This window comes from Euwallacea similis, chromosome 3, assembly GCF_039881205.1.
Source record: "Euwallacea similis isolate ESF13 chromosome 3, ESF131.1, whole genome shotgun sequence".
NCBI classification, from domain to species: Eukaryota; Metazoa; Arthropoda; class Insecta; order Coleoptera; family Curculionidae; genus Euwallacea; species Euwallacea similis.
Genome location: NC_089611.1, coordinates 7504705 through 7521392, shown reverse-complemented (window position 1 = coordinate 7521392; position 16688 = coordinate 7504705). Strand labels below are relative to the sequence as shown.

At 33.2% G+C, this 16688-nt stretch overlaps 1 protein-coding gene across 2 annotated transcripts; it reads right to left on the bottom strand.

The window, feature by feature from the left end:
- Nucleotides 1–153: 153 nt before the first annotated feature.
- On the bottom strand, nt 154–16224 carry REPTOR (repressed by TOR). Of its 2 annotated transcripts, none has more exons than XM_066406252.1 (12): nt 16041–16224; nt 11899–12086; nt 11216–11371; nt 10973–11158; nt 10823–10918; nt 10595–10711; nt 10349–10508; nt 10149–10288; nt 9123–9317; nt 8628–8876; nt 7940–8062; nt 154–6272 (listed from the first exon to the last, which is right to left on the bottom strand). In XM_066406252.1, the coding sequence occupies exons 1-12, from the start codon at nt 16043–16045 to the stop codon at nt 6160–6162; spliced, it is 1728 nt and encodes a 575-aa protein (XP_066262349.1). In that variant the 5' UTR covers nt 16046–16224; the 3' UTR covers nt 154–6159. The 2 variants fall into 2 exon arrangements, with proteins under 2 accessions (XP_066262349.1, XP_066262348.1); XM_066406251.1 differs by having other exon boundaries at nt 10565–10711; nt 16041–16221.
- Nucleotides 16225–16688: the final 464 nt, after the last annotated feature.

Genomic DNA, 16688 nt, shown 5'->3' with positions numbered 1-16688 from the left:
TATTACTACTTTTCTAACAGTCAAGGGTCAATCAGTGTGGACGTGTGTATGTCCACGTTGATTAACTTCATTGATGACACTATAACACACAATTGCGGAATGTCTGGAAGGCATACATTTAGGTATTCAAAGCTGAAGGGAAAAAAATTCAGGTAGTCATTAAAACATATTTTTTAATAATGGGTAATATTCGGACAAAATTATATAAGTATAATAATATAAACTTAAAAAACACACCGACATAATTAAAAGCTTACAGAAAGCCTGTTCAAAGATTATTCTTATGAACGAAAATAACAGTAACTTCTTTCATTCAATAAAAAAAGGAGCATTAAAACTGTTTAACAACTTCATGTCGTACTATCGTCACTGGATTTAAATCAAGCAAAAGTTCGACATTATTGGGAGCCACATTGGATAAACAAAAAACTGTGGCGAATATCAAAGTCGACAGTAAGGCAGAAAAAAACTTAAGCAACATACCTTGGAAAACGTAATAGATTGTGATCCAAAATGGTCGCTGAGTGGCGGTAAGTTACTAAAATCTAATGACCCAAGTAAATACTTTCGTATTTGTTGCAAAAAAACTTGTCAAACTTTTGATTATTTCCTGGACCTTGCAACGACACACTAACATTTCATTTTTGTTTTTTAATAAGATGTAGGAGTAGATACATATGAGCTATTCTATGAAACCACCGTTACTGTATTTTACTTGGCGCCTAAGTTATAAAATATAACGATTCTTAAACCTTAACCGTAACTCTTAAAACCTAAAAACCTATCACTATCTTTCGCACAGCCAGTTTTCACAAAACTATTTTTTTGGGTAAGGATAATTTTGATGGAATTGCGACCAATTGGTTGATTCCAAGTCGCTGTTACTATTATATGCCTCAAAATGCACTCAAAGTCGACACGCCAATGTTTGAGATGATAACGGGATTAAAATAACATGAAAACACATGCAAATTAAAATTGTTTTGAAATTAGGCCAAAATGTAATATTTTCCTCGATTTGAAAAATTTGGTTGAACCTAAACATGCAGCCTCAATTGATCTGAATGACTTAGTTTTAATTTTTCTTAAGTAGCATACAGAGTGTTCCAGTTTTTTGTAGCAGGACTTTGACCACGTGCTGTACTCCAAAAAATAGTACCAATTTTCTATACAAACTATATTCACAAAAGGCAGCGTTGAAGAAATACAGGGTGTTGAACTTTAATGTATTTTTTCCTACCAGAAACTTGGAAAAAAACGTAAAAAGTAGGAAATGTTAATAATTAAAACGTTAAATAAATATCAGACCCAACGAAACATGCATTATTTGATTATTTCATAAATAACTCGAAAGCGATGCCAGGCGCCAAAAAAAAACAAAATAAATTAAAGTTTCTAAATTGAACAAGCAATTTACAATTTTAAAATTGAGTTCTCTGTAGCACCTCACAAAGACATTTAGAGGGATAAAGGGGTCCCAAGAAAACTATCACTCTGTTGATTCTCATCATTAGTATGTAGATTCTAAAAAGTAATTTATGCTCAAAATGAGCTAATTATCTAAAAAAAATTAAGACCTATAAAGGAGAAGTTAAGAAGAAAATAACTTCAACCTATTGTATTTCTTTAACGTGGCATTTTTTGAATATAATTTATATAGCAAACCAGTATAATTTTTACCCATAGGCTACGTGGTTCAAGTTCTACTTGGAAAAACCCGGTCACACAGTGTAGCCACATACAAGTAGGAAAACTTTAAAAAGTGTTATAATCATGAGACAATTTTGACCACCCCGACAGCCCACTGTTTACCGTTAGATATCAGTTATATTCGTCATTTCTCTTCAACTTAACTTGGTTCAATTTTGCAAATCAATACGCTCAGTTAGTGCACATTAAAAGGTGGGGGCAAGTAAACGCAAAGGCCCCCTAAATGACGTAGTGGAATTCAAGGAAATGGTGCATAGAAGTTCGATTTTTTTCACTTTGAAAGGATCTGTATCTCCGCAACAGTTTGAATTTTCTTGTCTTTCTCTCTTTGTATTCCTCCAAAATTTCCAAAAATCTAACCGCATATCTAATAGGTGTAAAGACGTGTTTACTAAATGAGCGTATTGAAAAGGAGTGTGGAAACCCAGAAAAGCTTCAATGTACGAATTGTTCTTAGTTTGTTTGGAAATAACTATCTCAGCTTTTTCCGCAGTCATTGACTCAATGATAGCGTCTAGAAATGTCTTATTTGAGTGAATTGAAATTGCCATCTTTGAAACGGCAATTTTTGAAAAATATTTCCGATTCACAATTTTAACCAAATTTACATTTTTCGTAACACCTGTATATGAAAATAACTTAACAGCTCCATTTACGACACACTAAACGCTCCAAAAATGACAATTTTTTCACATTTAGCGGGCTTCATAGCGGTGATGTGGAACCACTCAAATATGACAATCGATGTTGCTGGAGAGCAACACCGGCTTTGTTTTACTTCAACATAATGCACCTTTTAACGTTTTTGTTACCTAGTTTTGCTTAATATAAGATTATGTATGGTAGAAAGTAAATATGTAATAATAATTATTATTTCATTCAGGAGCAAAACTTGCACAAGTTTCACGAGGCCAGCTCCCAATTATTTTGCAATCATCTTATTTTACGACTTTTATCACAAAATGAACACAACGACTTAATTTTTTTAGACTTATTAATTACAAATTAAATTCAGGTGTTTTCCTCTGATAAGTAGTCTCTAAATCTACGTCTACTTACGCGTTAAAGCTGAATCCCTGTTCTTTTTGTTACTTTTTTTTAGAAAAATGCCAAAATTGACTTCACCACATCAATCACGTTTTACCCTTAACTCTAAGCTCTACCGATGTCTTAAGTTTTAGCAATAATTTGCTTGACATTGGCCAAGTAAAATACGTCCTTTTATAACATGCTTACAGGGTATATGAAGCCACAAATTCATTCGCTGGTCTCTTAATTCTAAAAGGTTTAAGATATAATTATAAAACATTAAAATATGATTTGTTCCGTTATAGCAATGACTAATAAAGGAAAGATAATAGTAAAAAACAGCTAATATCAACGCGAAACTCTGTTTCTAAGTCCTCACACATATTGGCACTACTTAAGTGATGCTTTATCGCGCGAAAAAAAAATTATGCAATAAATTTTGAAGTTAGGTGTTTATATTTCACTGGTGTATCACTCGCTACAAAATATATTGGGAACAAAAATTCGGAAAACACGTTGCGGTAAAGAGTCGCTTGAGCGGTGCCAATATGAATGAAGTCTCAGTTCTGCAATTACAAACAGAAGTGCAGAGTTCCCAATTCTAACCAAATTAAATGGCAACGTGAAAATTTGAAGAAAAATCCTGCAAACTATGGTATTGTTGAATTTCTCTGGAAATTTAATTTATATTTCGTATACTACATACCATTATTTCGATTTTCGACCGTTTTCGAGACGGCATTTGATATATGACAATTTTTGCACTTGACTTTCGAGATTCGCCAGTTCTGAATTAGCTAAAAAAATGTATCGAAATGATATTTGAAAAAAACTACAAATATCAAATCAGATTATTCTTAAAAGTCAAGATCAGGAGGTAAAAACTATATCAGCACAATAGTAATAGTGGGGAGGGGGGGGGGGGGGGGGCTTTTATCATGCGATTAGACCCTTGGGGCTCTTTTCCGCCTGTTTTTTCACCCCATGTGCCCCCTTCTTTATTTTCTACATAACTTAAACGTCATTATCTCAAGGAGTTGAAATTCAGAATATTGTATATCACACGAAACATACTTAGATTTTCGATAGGACCACAAACATGCTAAAAAAATGTTGGAAGTAGTAAGCCAAAAACAAGTCACTGTTTGATTATTTATGTTTAAATACTTGGATTTCTCAATCAGTTCCTTTGCCTCCCTACGTTTTTTCTTAGGGGTTAACTAATCAGCTGATGATAACAGAGATGCGCAAAACGTAAGAATTAATCATGGCAATAATTGAGCAATTGTCAATGCATCGAGAGATACTTAAGATTCTGTTTCGGTTCAATTATAACAAAATTGCCGAAAAAAGAGAAATACCCAATGATTCCAAATAATTCCGAAAAAAATTAAAATTTGCAAAGCCGTATTTATTTCTTTTCTCTCTAAACATAAATGTGAAAAAAAAAACGAATACAATTTTCAAGTAGAATTTTGAGATAATACTACACATACTTGTTTTAGTAAAGGTTAAATTAGATGGCGGGAAACATTAAAGTAATAAAAACGAGTTTGCAAATCTTTAGTAAAGAAAAAATATGGAACCTGTCAGATTTCGTCTATTCCCCAGGCGTCGTTTGTTAAGAAGCTAATTGAGCAAATTTGCCATAATTTAAAAGGTGCACAGGGGGGCAAGATGGAAAGTTTATGGCAGAAATGCCCTTAAAAATAATTTAAAAAGTTTTATGTTAAGAATAATATCCAAAATCGATTAATCTATTATATTTTATTGATGCCGTATTGATTGTTACTCCTAGCAACAAGCAAAAGGCTTACTTGTAGCATGTTTTTGAAAAGTCAAAAAGTTATGTTTTAGTAACTTTTCTTCTTAACTTTTTCTTAAAGGTGGACATTTGCGAAAAATATTTTAGTGGCATCTGCTAGCCAGGATATTGTAACGGGTAATCATTAAAAAAAAACTCCCACTAGGCGGTGAACCGTAAACTTATGACGTTTATTAAGCCATTTGCTATTTACCATCAAATACCTGACTGACAACAGACTAATAGATGAGTTTATGCAAGACCTGTCTTCGATATTTCAACGACTACTTGAGATTTTTTTTTAATGATCATCCTTTTTTTGTAGATTATGGGTAAAAATAATTGACTATAGTGAAATTACGATCTTGATACTCTAAATTCAAATCGAATTCTCGCAGCAAAACTTCCTATATAATTTTTCTTTTCTAGTAATAAGATACGTGCACTAGTACAATATACAGACAGAAAAAGTATTATGAAAAAGCATACAGGGTGTCCCATTTAAAGCTACAATTGAAGATTACTTAAAAACGGTACGTTGTATGAAAAAGATTCAAATAAACGTTATTCGGCAAAGAGGGATATATGTCATGAAGATAGTGACTTTTATCCAAAACGTCATTTTAAGGTATTTTTAAGAGCAACATTTTTTTTCATACAACGTACTGTTTTTGAGTAATCTTCAATCATAGCTTTAAATGGGACACCCTGTACGTTAAATTTTAAATTAAGTTTTAAAAAATTCCCTTCTGTTAGACGCAGTTTTTAAAAGACTAAAGTGGAAACGTCACAATTTATGAATTAGAGTTCTATTTCATGTAATACCAATTAAGTCATTTTTTAAAAGCGTCTGAATTTAGAAGGTAAAAGTTCGACGTCCAACGTATTGAACTGAATTCACCCATTCAAATGTATGTATTTCTTAACCATAACGTCATTCCATATTTCAATAAAGTAAGAAAAAATATTCAAATATACTTTAGAACTAATAATCGGCTGGAGCCACAAAATCGAACCAATTTTTTTGGCGAAAATTGGTCCATTTTCCTTTATTAATCAGTGTAAAAGCGCCCATCACAACAAGACACATTAAAAGTTAATATGTTGATATAGCGCGCTTAACATTATTAAAATAGTTTTGCACTTAACATGTAGTGTATAAAAATATTATGGCCAAAATAAGGTACCCAGTACGGTCCATGCAGCGTCATCTATAACGCAGTCTTCGCATTTACGGGCTGCGGCAAATTACTATTTCTTTAAACCAAGGAACTGCAGTGTTTTGTTGAATATTATGACGATTCAAATCGGTGTTTAAACTCACCAATGTCAGTCTTTAAGGCGTGACCAAGAAGTTCGCTTTTAAAAATTCATTCTGAGAACAATGCACCTTACCAAGACTTCTTCTATATTGACTAGTTTGTGATTTGTACAAGTGGATTTCTGTCTCGCATGTTTCCAAATCCCTTCAGTTTCTTTTGTCAGAATTAACCCCAATGCGAATCATCGAGATCAATAATGACTGAAAAAGAAACTGAAAGAATTGAGTAATAACGTAACCTACGAATTCAGTTATCTCAAAGAGATTCAGATGTACTGACAGGAGTGAGCACAGTCTATAAGTCGTCAGTAAAACTAGTGGCCAGAGCGGTGTTGCCGCTGCTACCTGCTTTGATTTTATCGAGGACCCTGTTTACGTAATCGGTGGAGCAGCCTGCCACTTTTCCTTCTGAAAATAAGTAACATTTCTAGTAAGATAATATCAGAATTTATGCCAGAAAAACAAATAGCTGCAATTTTTTAGAATTATTACATTATATGTATATATTATACAATACATACATGTATCTACAAAAGTGGCCATAAGCTTGGAAACTTTTCATTTTTCTACACTAAACACTAATATCGTATCCAAGACTTGTCAAAAATTTACCTTTTCTCTACTATTTACATAGAATTCATAATTCTATAAGAAACCACTGATTCTAAATAATTCATTTTTATTTAATACAATAAAGTTTCTGGTTGGACAAAAATATGGAAACTTTCCAATAATTTATGAAACGATAGGGTAATATTTATGGGATTAATATTTTGTTACATAACCTTTCGCATGTATAACAACAGCATATCTGCATCGCATGGAACCCACTAAATTGGCACACACTTCTTGAGGAATCATCTTCCATTCTGCTTGAAGTACATCCCAAAGTTCCTATTTATTTGATACATTTCTCTGTCTAATTTATCTGCCTAGATGTTCCCACAGATGTTTAATTGGGTTTAAGTTTGGACTTTGTGAAGGCCACTTTATGAAGTCAACAGAATTTTCATTAAACCAATTTTTTACTAGCTTGTTACTATGCTTAGGATCATTGTCTTGTTGAAATTGCCATCATAATAGTATTTTCCACTCAGTATACGGCAGCATATGGTTCTAAAAGATGTCTCGATAAAGAAAGCCATTATTCCATCAATTTTTACTAATGGTCCTGGCTGAGACAAGGAAAAACAACCCCAGACTATAATGTTACCGCCGCCATGTTTAACAGTTGGTATTTAGTATTTTACAGAGTATCTTGTATTTTTTGGCATTCGTATATAGTGTCTATCATTACTTCCAAATATGTTGAACTTGCTTTTGTCGCTCCATAATACTGCATTTTATTTTTCATTGGACCAACTGATGTGACTTCGTGCAAATTTGAGACGTACCTTTCTATTTTTCTTGGATATTAATGGTTTCTTGACTGCAATACAGCCAAATAGTCCCATATGCACTAATCTATGTCGTACAGTCCTTCCAGATAAGATGTTACCTTGGCAATGTTTACTTGCAATTTATCTGGAAGACTTTGGCATCTGCTTGAGCGATTTGTTTAAAAGCCTGTCTACTTTACTGGTACATTTCCTGGTTCTTCCCACTTTTGGTGCATTAGATATCGAACCTGTAGTTTTATATTTTTTAATAATTTGTAATGGTTCCTTTAGAAATATTCAATCTTCGTGAAATTTCGCTTTGTTTTACACTTTGATTATATAACCGCATTAATTTATTTTTCAAATCATCAGAATAGTTTGTAACTTTGCCCATTATAATTGAAAACTCGAAGTTTTCGTATAATCTGACAAATCTTAAAAGTTGCTAAATTGTTACTTTTAAAAATAGTGTCCATATTTATGTCCACGTAAAAAACAAATATTGCTATCAAAACATTTGTCGGAATGTATTGAATTTTTTATACATATTTTATTGCTTCCGGTAAAATATTAAATATAATATATCCTGCTTCTCAGTTTGAACTATTATGATAGTAAATTGCTTAATAAAGGAAAAATAGAAAGTTTCCAAACTTATGGCCACCACTGTATGTAAATAACTCGCGTAATACTTACTTATACATGATTTACTAATTTTGTCTATTGTCCTGGCCATTTCTTCTCGCCTTTCAGGGTTATGCTCTTTCACTTTGACCGCGATGAGCTGCTTTAATTGCTGTATGGTATTCATATACCGCCCTGGAAACGGAAATTATTAATGAATCTACCAATTTACCAATCTGTTAATTTTCGCCATCTGAGCAAAGTAGATATGAGAGTCATCACTTCAGACGAGAAGAACGATCACTCTTCCAATTCCAAAGTTGAATTTATACGAGTGTTACTCGAGATGTTGCATATACGGGATTGCTGTTTTCGTTTTCGTTGCAATTTTCGATTTAAAATGAAGTGTCCCTATATTGAAAATATTTTAAATGAAGTAGCCCTATCGAAGTCAATAAAAATGGCGCTCTGCTGTTATTTCAACATTTTGAGCTAGTATTTATATGTTCGAAATAGGCACTTCAATAGTCCATACTCAATACAGGTATACATGGTTAGTGAGTAGATCATACGAAAGTTCAAAAAATAAAATAAATGATCTCATAAAAATACAGAACGTGTATATGGAGTAAGTTTAATAGAAACGGAGAGCATAAGTAAAATCCAGCGCCCATGACAAAGTCATTATGAAAATTATATACTCAAAGTAAATTTACAATAACATTCAAACTATTAAAAATTGTTGTTGAATGGTACTCACTATGTTCATGTTCGAGTCCGCTCAACTTAATCTTATTCGCTTCGTGTTGAGCTTTCTTCTTCAGTCGGCAGGCTCTCGAGGCCAATTTATTTTTCTCTTTTCGAGAGTTCGGCCGGACGTTGAAGGGCAGCTCACTCACTGGCGTCATGTCGTTGATCGTCCGCCCAAGTTTGTCGAGTTCTTTGCCGATGTTGAAGAGTTTACGTGGATTTGGCGTCAGATCGTTGCCGTCACCTTTACGCGCCTTACCTGATATTCGGTGTTTCAATTAGTTAGGTTGCATAAACCGTTTAACAAAAGATGAAGTTAAGAAGGATGTAAGATTGAAGTTTTATTCTGTAAAACAATGACACTCTCCTGTTTCACCCTCACAACTATCTGGACTACGTGTTTTATTGAACCCTTGATTGTAAATGTATAAGTTATCAAAGAAATTTTTCTTTCTAAAAATGTTCAACATTGATTATGTCTTAAACTTAATAATAAAAAACTTACCACTGTGTTTTATGCCCCTAACCGAACAATTTGGGCTAAACACTGGATCGGTGACTTCATTGAGTACATGGGGATCCTCCATTTTGCACTTCATGACTAACCGTTGGCCCTTCGGTCCTTTGGATTGGATGTTGTACTGCCAGAAGTATTTTTCCTTCTTAGAACTCTTAGGACTATCATCGTCATCGTCAGAATCTGTGACATAAACACAGACCTTGTAAGGAGTTTCATTCAAATAAAGTATATAAAAAAATCAAATAAATATTTATTGCATAGTACGTTACTGTTACAAAAATAATTTAGTATTAAGAAAGATCCAAAATTTCAAAATATCTAAAGAAATTGGGTGTCTGGTCACTCTGACAACTACTTCTAAGTTTAACATCTTAAATAAATCACGGAGTATGTTCGTCAGTTTTGAGAATTCTAATATAATTGCATTTAGCAAGAAAAACCACTGCTGAGTGTAGAGTGGCGCGGGGATTAACGTTCTAGTACCATTTCATGTTTTTTTCATCGCAGCAAACCGCAGTAACGTCAACAATAGTAACTTGTCCTAAAGCTGATGATCTCATTACAGGTAAAAATACAGTGCAAGTTAGTTTTCTCAGATTATGTCATCTGTTCGTGAACTCCACACAAAGATCCTTGATCTTAAATAACTTTTTAAATTAAACACCCTATACTCTGTGTAATATTTTCGTTTAAAAAAATGGAAATCTCCATTATCGAAACGATAAATGATAATTTACTTAAAGAACATCATTGTATTCTAGGCTAAATCGTCTATCAATAACTGTTTTTAGTTTTTTCATACAGAAAATAATGTACAACACATTTAACGTTGAAAAATTGTCGATTTACATTTTTTTAACTATATTTCGGGAAACTTTAAATCTTCCTTAAACATGAAAGTGGCAATGAATATTGCATGAAACTAAGCATTTTTGCACATAAAAACGTTCGCTATGCAAAGTGATATATGTGAATACCACTTTTCACACTCAGAACTAAAGCTGAACTTACTATTGTCAGACGAATAATCTTCATAATGTCCGTCACTGTCTTCATCGCTTTCATATTCATCATGTGAATAATCTTGAAGATCCGGACTGAGAATGCCTCCAGTTGACAGAGACGAAGTTGAACCACATTCCGCTAACGAACTAATATAGAGATTGGCATTAAAATACCCATCAAAATTCCTGCAAAACTGATCTTCTTACCTAGTTGATAACAAATGCTTTCGGGGTTCCCGCCTCTGCCATATTTGCTCAAGGCCAAGGTGTGTTGGAGCAGAGGAGGACAATCTCGATGCTTGGCCTCGAGAGATTTTCAAGTTGGGTGAGTGGAGAGAGGTATTTCTGGTGGAGGGTACAGACTGACCTATAACCGAAAAAAGTTGATAAATCTTTAATAAATATTTGTCATGCATAAGCTACCCAATAGTGATCTTTCAGGTGAAGATTCACATTTGTCCTTCCGCATAAGTAGATCATGAAGAGTACTTTGTTTGGGTTGCGCATTATGCGACCGTATGGGGGATGATTGCGACGTTAGAATAGAAGAATTAGAGCTTGCGGGGCTTCCTGGAAATTCCAATTTTGAACTCAGTATAGGCTAATTGAGCGCAAACTTCAGTTAAAACAATTCGCCTGGAACTGTGCCAAAGACACCACTAAATTTAAATATGTAAATACCTGGAGACAAAGCAGAAACGGGAGTCTTAGGACTGACATCAAAATTCCCACTGGCAGTCCCCGAAGCTGCGTCTAAATCTTTATAAACCATCAAACCTATTCGTGAATGAAACACATTCAAGGCAATGATAAAAAAATATAAGTACTTACCTTGAGGACAAGAGGAGGCCCCCATAAACTGATTATTATTAGTCATATTCCCAATGTTAAAACTATAGGGACTGGAAGTAGATTCCAGAGTTGTGTAGCTGGAGTCATTAGGCAATAATAAGTCGTCAAAGTTCAAGTCTCCCAGAAAGTTATCATCATTGGCGTTTAATTCTGCTAATGTTGGACCTACAATTGCAATCTTTCACACCACTGAAATGCTGACATACCAAACCAAATCACTACCTTGTATAAGATCAGCTTTATCAACTTGAAAGATATCGTCTTCATCCATGTGAATAAGGGCTTCAGATTTGAGCATTTCTTCATTAGTTATGATACGATTCTCCCAGTAAGTGTCATATGTGTTGGTTGGTGATAGGGTTTGGTCTGAAGAAAATCCTGAAACATTATATTAACTTGTGGTTTTTATTTTAAAGAATGTCTACAAAGTGTGTCTTCTTTGCTACTCATCACAGGGGTCTGGACAATTAGCGGAGTTATGAAGTCGGTTAAATGGTCAAAGAATTGTAGTTTTAGAAGATCTATTGAAAGCTCCTTTTGTTTTTTTTAATTCACAGCTTGTAAGGTACTTGATTAGAAAAAATTTAGCAAAAACGACAGAAATTTGAACGTATTCAAATTATACTTCGTGTCTGTAGAACTACAGTAACCATTGTTGTTGATTCTATTTATTAACTGACACATATAATATAAGTACCTCCTTTTAGTTCATAACTAATTATTAAATGAAATCCATTTTACCCCAAATACCCATTTTAATGCAAAATCTTGTCATTTTAATTATAAAACCTATCGGTTTAGGCGCCAAAAATAGGTAAATATCATTACGACGCCACTCTTGCCAGGACACTAAAATGCACTACTACACATAATTATTTGAAGTGTAGGATTAAGTTGTTGCTTACCAATAGTTCCACACAAAGGACTTTGTGAGTTCTCCAATTCAAAAATATAATCTCTATAGTCTGGGAGATCCCTACGAACCGGAATAGGGACTGAGGCTGAGGTAATCATGACGTTGGTTTCGTTGATTGGTTCCTGCTTCACTGTAATTCCTGGATCCAAGTTATAGTCGTGAAAATCACCCATAATTCTATAAAAATATTACGTATTTATTTCGTCCTTCATTGTTTAATGTGCAGTAGTTTGAGATGGTTCATTTTACGACCTTTCTCCCCAGAATTAATCATTAAGCGTCATTTAGAATCATTTTTCAAGCTCAAAGGTGATTTTAATTTTGAGAACGGCTCTGTTTATAATTAAAAATCGTGTTAGCACCGAAAATGTTTTATTTACTATAAGAAAATAGTTGGATTATCATTGCCGCAGTCAAAACAACATGTGTTATTGTTTCGCCTGAAGATATTGAACTATTAGCATTATGTAGTGTTTGTCACAATAATAATAATTATAATAATGTATCGCATATATTTTAATAAAGTTGAGTAGAGTAATGAACGTAATGCCTATGGCTTGGGTTCCGCATAACTTACATGGAATGCCATTAATTTCCTCGACACTTCAAACCGGTTTTCAACATTGCTTTTATTGCAAATTGGCAGAAAAGAACAAAGTTTTTAACAAAACAACAATAATTAAGTTCCTAGTATATTCCGAATTGTGTTGTGTTATATCAACAAGCAACGATCTAAAATGCAGTTCTACTATTTTCTACTACACGTAAACAAATCACCTGTGGGTAATCTGTAATTAATATAAAGAACTTCAGAATTTGAGCTTAAGCTAAATATAAGGCAGACATTGCGGTACTTTGCAATAAAATTATTATCATATCAATACTTATCATATATTTATTTAATCATTGAGATAAAGCAGATGTTGACAAGAATTATTTAAACATTGCACAAAATTCAGTTAGGGTGAATCTTACTTTTTTACATGTAGAGACAATATCAAAATGCAAGCACGTGACTAATAAAAATCATACTAAACTTGTAGGAATAAGACATGAATGCAAAACCAGTGTCAAGTTCAAGACAATGCTAATCGATTTCACCTATCATTTCCTTAATGACAAATACAATACTATATTATGTGATACTTAGTAACATTAATATTTTAATTCTTGCAGATGAATTCAGTTTGCCAGCTGCAATAAAATAAACCTTGAAAGCAGCTAGTGAAATGGGAGATTGTTCGGATTTAAGTGCATACTTGGATTTTCAAGTAGTTCATTAATTAATCTAGCGCATCCCAGATCATACACGAGACTCAACAACGAAATTTGGTAAAAATCAAGTCAGAATAACCCTAAAATTCGCTTAAGAGTGATTTCCTATGATAAAAAATAATGGAACGAAACCAGATTAAGAAATTGACAGGGGCAGGCTATAGGCATTAAATGAACACCTTGGGAAAAAATCTTGCATTTATGAAATCTGCCCTTTGTTCTCTCTAGGTATTTTAATCTTCAACACTACGAAGAAAGAACCCTATAAGTAGTTACTAACGCAATAAAGTTTCTCAATTCATTCATTATATGGGGATACAAATTTAAGTCATTCTAATCTTTTAAGTTAATTGTAATTTAGTGCAAGTAGATTAAACATATTCTCAAATGTTTCTAACCAAAAATTCTTTATGTCTAAGGAGAGTTTCCTCTTTATCAACCTTATCTACTTTTATGCTTTATCTATACGAGCAACCTATATTACCTCCTTTATACCTTACATACCCTTTATACTTACACGAAAATTCATTCTGAAATTATCAAAATCTAACTAAGCTAACTGCGATGTTAATATTTTTATGAAACACTGCAGATGTCTAAAATATCTCTCAAAATATTATAGCTTCGAGTCACTGCATCTCAGCTTAAAAAAGTTCTAATAATTTAATACAAGATCGAGAGAGGATTCAATCAGGCGAAAAAATTGCAGGTGATCCCATTTTAAAAAATCACATTTTACGACGCCCCATTTTTTTGAAACACCCTATAGGATTGGCATTAATTTTAAAATGTATCTTCATTAGCGTCAGATACATCCCCATAATTGATTTTTTTATAAAACCATAAATAAACTCATGGGAATCCAAGAGGCTGTTAAATGAACACCCTGTATTATACAATAACACAGATTAGTTGCTAAGCCGGATTTAAAATATCATAATAGAATTTACTACATTTGTTGATATGTTAGCCTCAGAAACCGTCTTAAAAAATTTGAAAACCACTGTACTTAAAGTAATGACATAGAACAATCAAATTTTCAAAATGTATTATTTTATTGACGTCTTTGGTTGGTAGAAACTATAATAATTGACAGCCCAAAAAGAAATGGCTTAAGAGTGGGTCACCTTTAAAATTTTATCATTTTTTTTTATCTTAATTTATTTTATAATTAAGGTCTACCAGTTGTATACCACATTAAATTTTTATACTTTTTTTTTTGTGTCAACTTTTCGAGAAATAATCCGTTTCTGAAGAAATTGATTTTCTGGTAGGGTTCACAATCAATTGAATCGAACAAAAATATATGATTTTACAATAGCACATAGATTGTGCTAGTGCTATTCTTCAATAGTTCTGTTACTAGGATGTTATTAATGTATGCATTCTTTTAACAAAATTCTCCGAACATCTTGTTATTGTCTGTCATGCTATTTATTGATAAAAATGGCTGGAAAATTGTTATTTAATGAGCAATTTATTATGTTGCGAGAGTTCAGGTTTGCTTTTCTCTGTAAAACTTTTTTACTTATGACCGGAGTTTAGTGCCAATTTAGTGTTGACAGCAGCAAAATATTTTCAAAGTTTTGACCTTGTCAGTGTTATCTTGTTTAACGTCTGAATTCTATAACTATTTATATTAATGTTAACGATTTAGAGCAATAACTTTGATTAAAACAATTAAAATTAATGTGACACACTGCTATAAGGATTCAAGGGATGTTATAAAATCATATCCTAAAAAACTTTGCAAGAAATTATCCCAGAAATAATCTCAAATTACGAAACTGTCCAGCCCGAAACGTTTCGAACGGTATACACTAGAACAACTAGACAAGATGCCTGGTGTTGCTATATAAAAGCTTTCTCTTCTCATCTCATCTCATCAAGAGCACAAAACAACTAGGGGACGAACAAACTAAAGTGATATGCATTTTATTTAAATAGTAACGTCTTTCTTCTAGGCCATAGAGAAACTACATATTACCAGCAGAATAGTAGCGCGTGGCATAATAACTATCAAAAGCAGGTCGTTATGAGGAGATGGATAAATGCATAGAAGTATCAAGTTCCTTGAATACCAATGATTAATAAAATTCCCTTACACACAAGAGACATACATTTACAGCAAAATTCAGATAAGTTTATCAAGTTGTAAAAAGAATTCAGACAAAAATGTAAAATAAAAAAACTTCAGTTTGAAATAGGACAAAAGGTAGGATCTTTCAGAAAAAAGCTTCAAAATACTCTTTTTTTTGGTAATATCAGTTTTATTAGGAAGAAGTTAGATGCAAAATATCCATCACTGACACTCCACTTGAGGGGATTAAGGCCAGGTTTTTAATTCTTCGTAAAACATTGCCAGGAAGATAATTTCTGTAGATTTGACAACAATAACAAACGAGAGGTTTCGACATTTCAGCAGAAACAGTGAAATTAAAGTAGAGCTTTTGCCAATTTTGGCAATTTTCGATGCTCAGCAAAAATAAAATCCACTACCTACATATATATCTAAGTTCCTGGACCAGTGTCATACTCTTTTATTACAGTAATTAGAGGTGTTTCTTACAGATTTTTGCCAATAACCTTTTAACGGAAATTCCTGTTTATTTCCCATATTGTAATTCTAGGAAAACCAAAATGACAGACGTGCAAGGAATGAGGGATTCAAGTTCGATAAAAGAGATGCCTTTGAGTATTAGTTTGTCAATAATTCAGAGTGGACACACCTCCAAGAGTTGTTTACTACCAATTATCACAGTTATTAGTCATACATTAAGGAAGGCAGTAAGCCAAATGAGATGAATAACAACATTCATAATAACATGTGAAATGAAAACAAGAAAGAATTCATACCTCATTCAACTACTCTATAGGTAAACAAAACAATTCAGTTCGCTTCGTGTGTGGCCCGAGCCCCTCTCAAACGCGATGTTGTTTACAAACATGCCAGTAATCGATATTTCTTGGAAAAGGGACACATTTTAAAGTGTAAACAAAGCTTAAATTCTTTGGATAATTTTTTGCGGAAAAACCAACGCTTGCACATCCAAAAATTCCTGGGAGCCATTAAACACAACTGAAGAAGGAAACATCAAATACTTACCAAAAAAACCTTGAGATTGATGAAATATCTGTTTAAAAATAGTCTAGATATTTGGTTAGGACACCATAATGAGTCTGCAATAATCAGCGATTATGGGTTTGCACCATATTGTCACTGAACACGTGATATCCCACACTTTTCTACCTTTGGAAGGAAACTCTTGGGGCACAAAATAAGCTTAAGACACTGCGGTATTCCTAGCAAAATTGCCAAAAAATCGAGAGGCCACGGAAGTAGCTGAAAGGTCACATGGACTTTGTCAACTGATACGTAGCCAATAACCTTCGCGATAGCGCACCGCGCACCAATCAGCATCGAGGTCTCTGTTTTGATCAAAATGGCAACCAAAACATCGATAGTGGCAATGTATATTTTCGTGGTAAAATCAGTTTCAAAAC

Excerpts from the sequence above, each read along its gene's own strand:
- REPTOR (XM_066406251.1), bottom strand. Across the intron at positions 10,712-10,822 it reads CGTTTCTGCTTTGTCTCCAG|GAAGCCCCGCAAGCTCTAAT; the intron begins GTATTTACATAT and ends TGGAATTTCCAG. Across the intron at positions 8,063-8,627 it reads CGGACTCGAACATGAACATA|GGCGGTATATGAATACCATA; the intron begins GTGAGTACCATT and ends TTCCGTTTCCAG.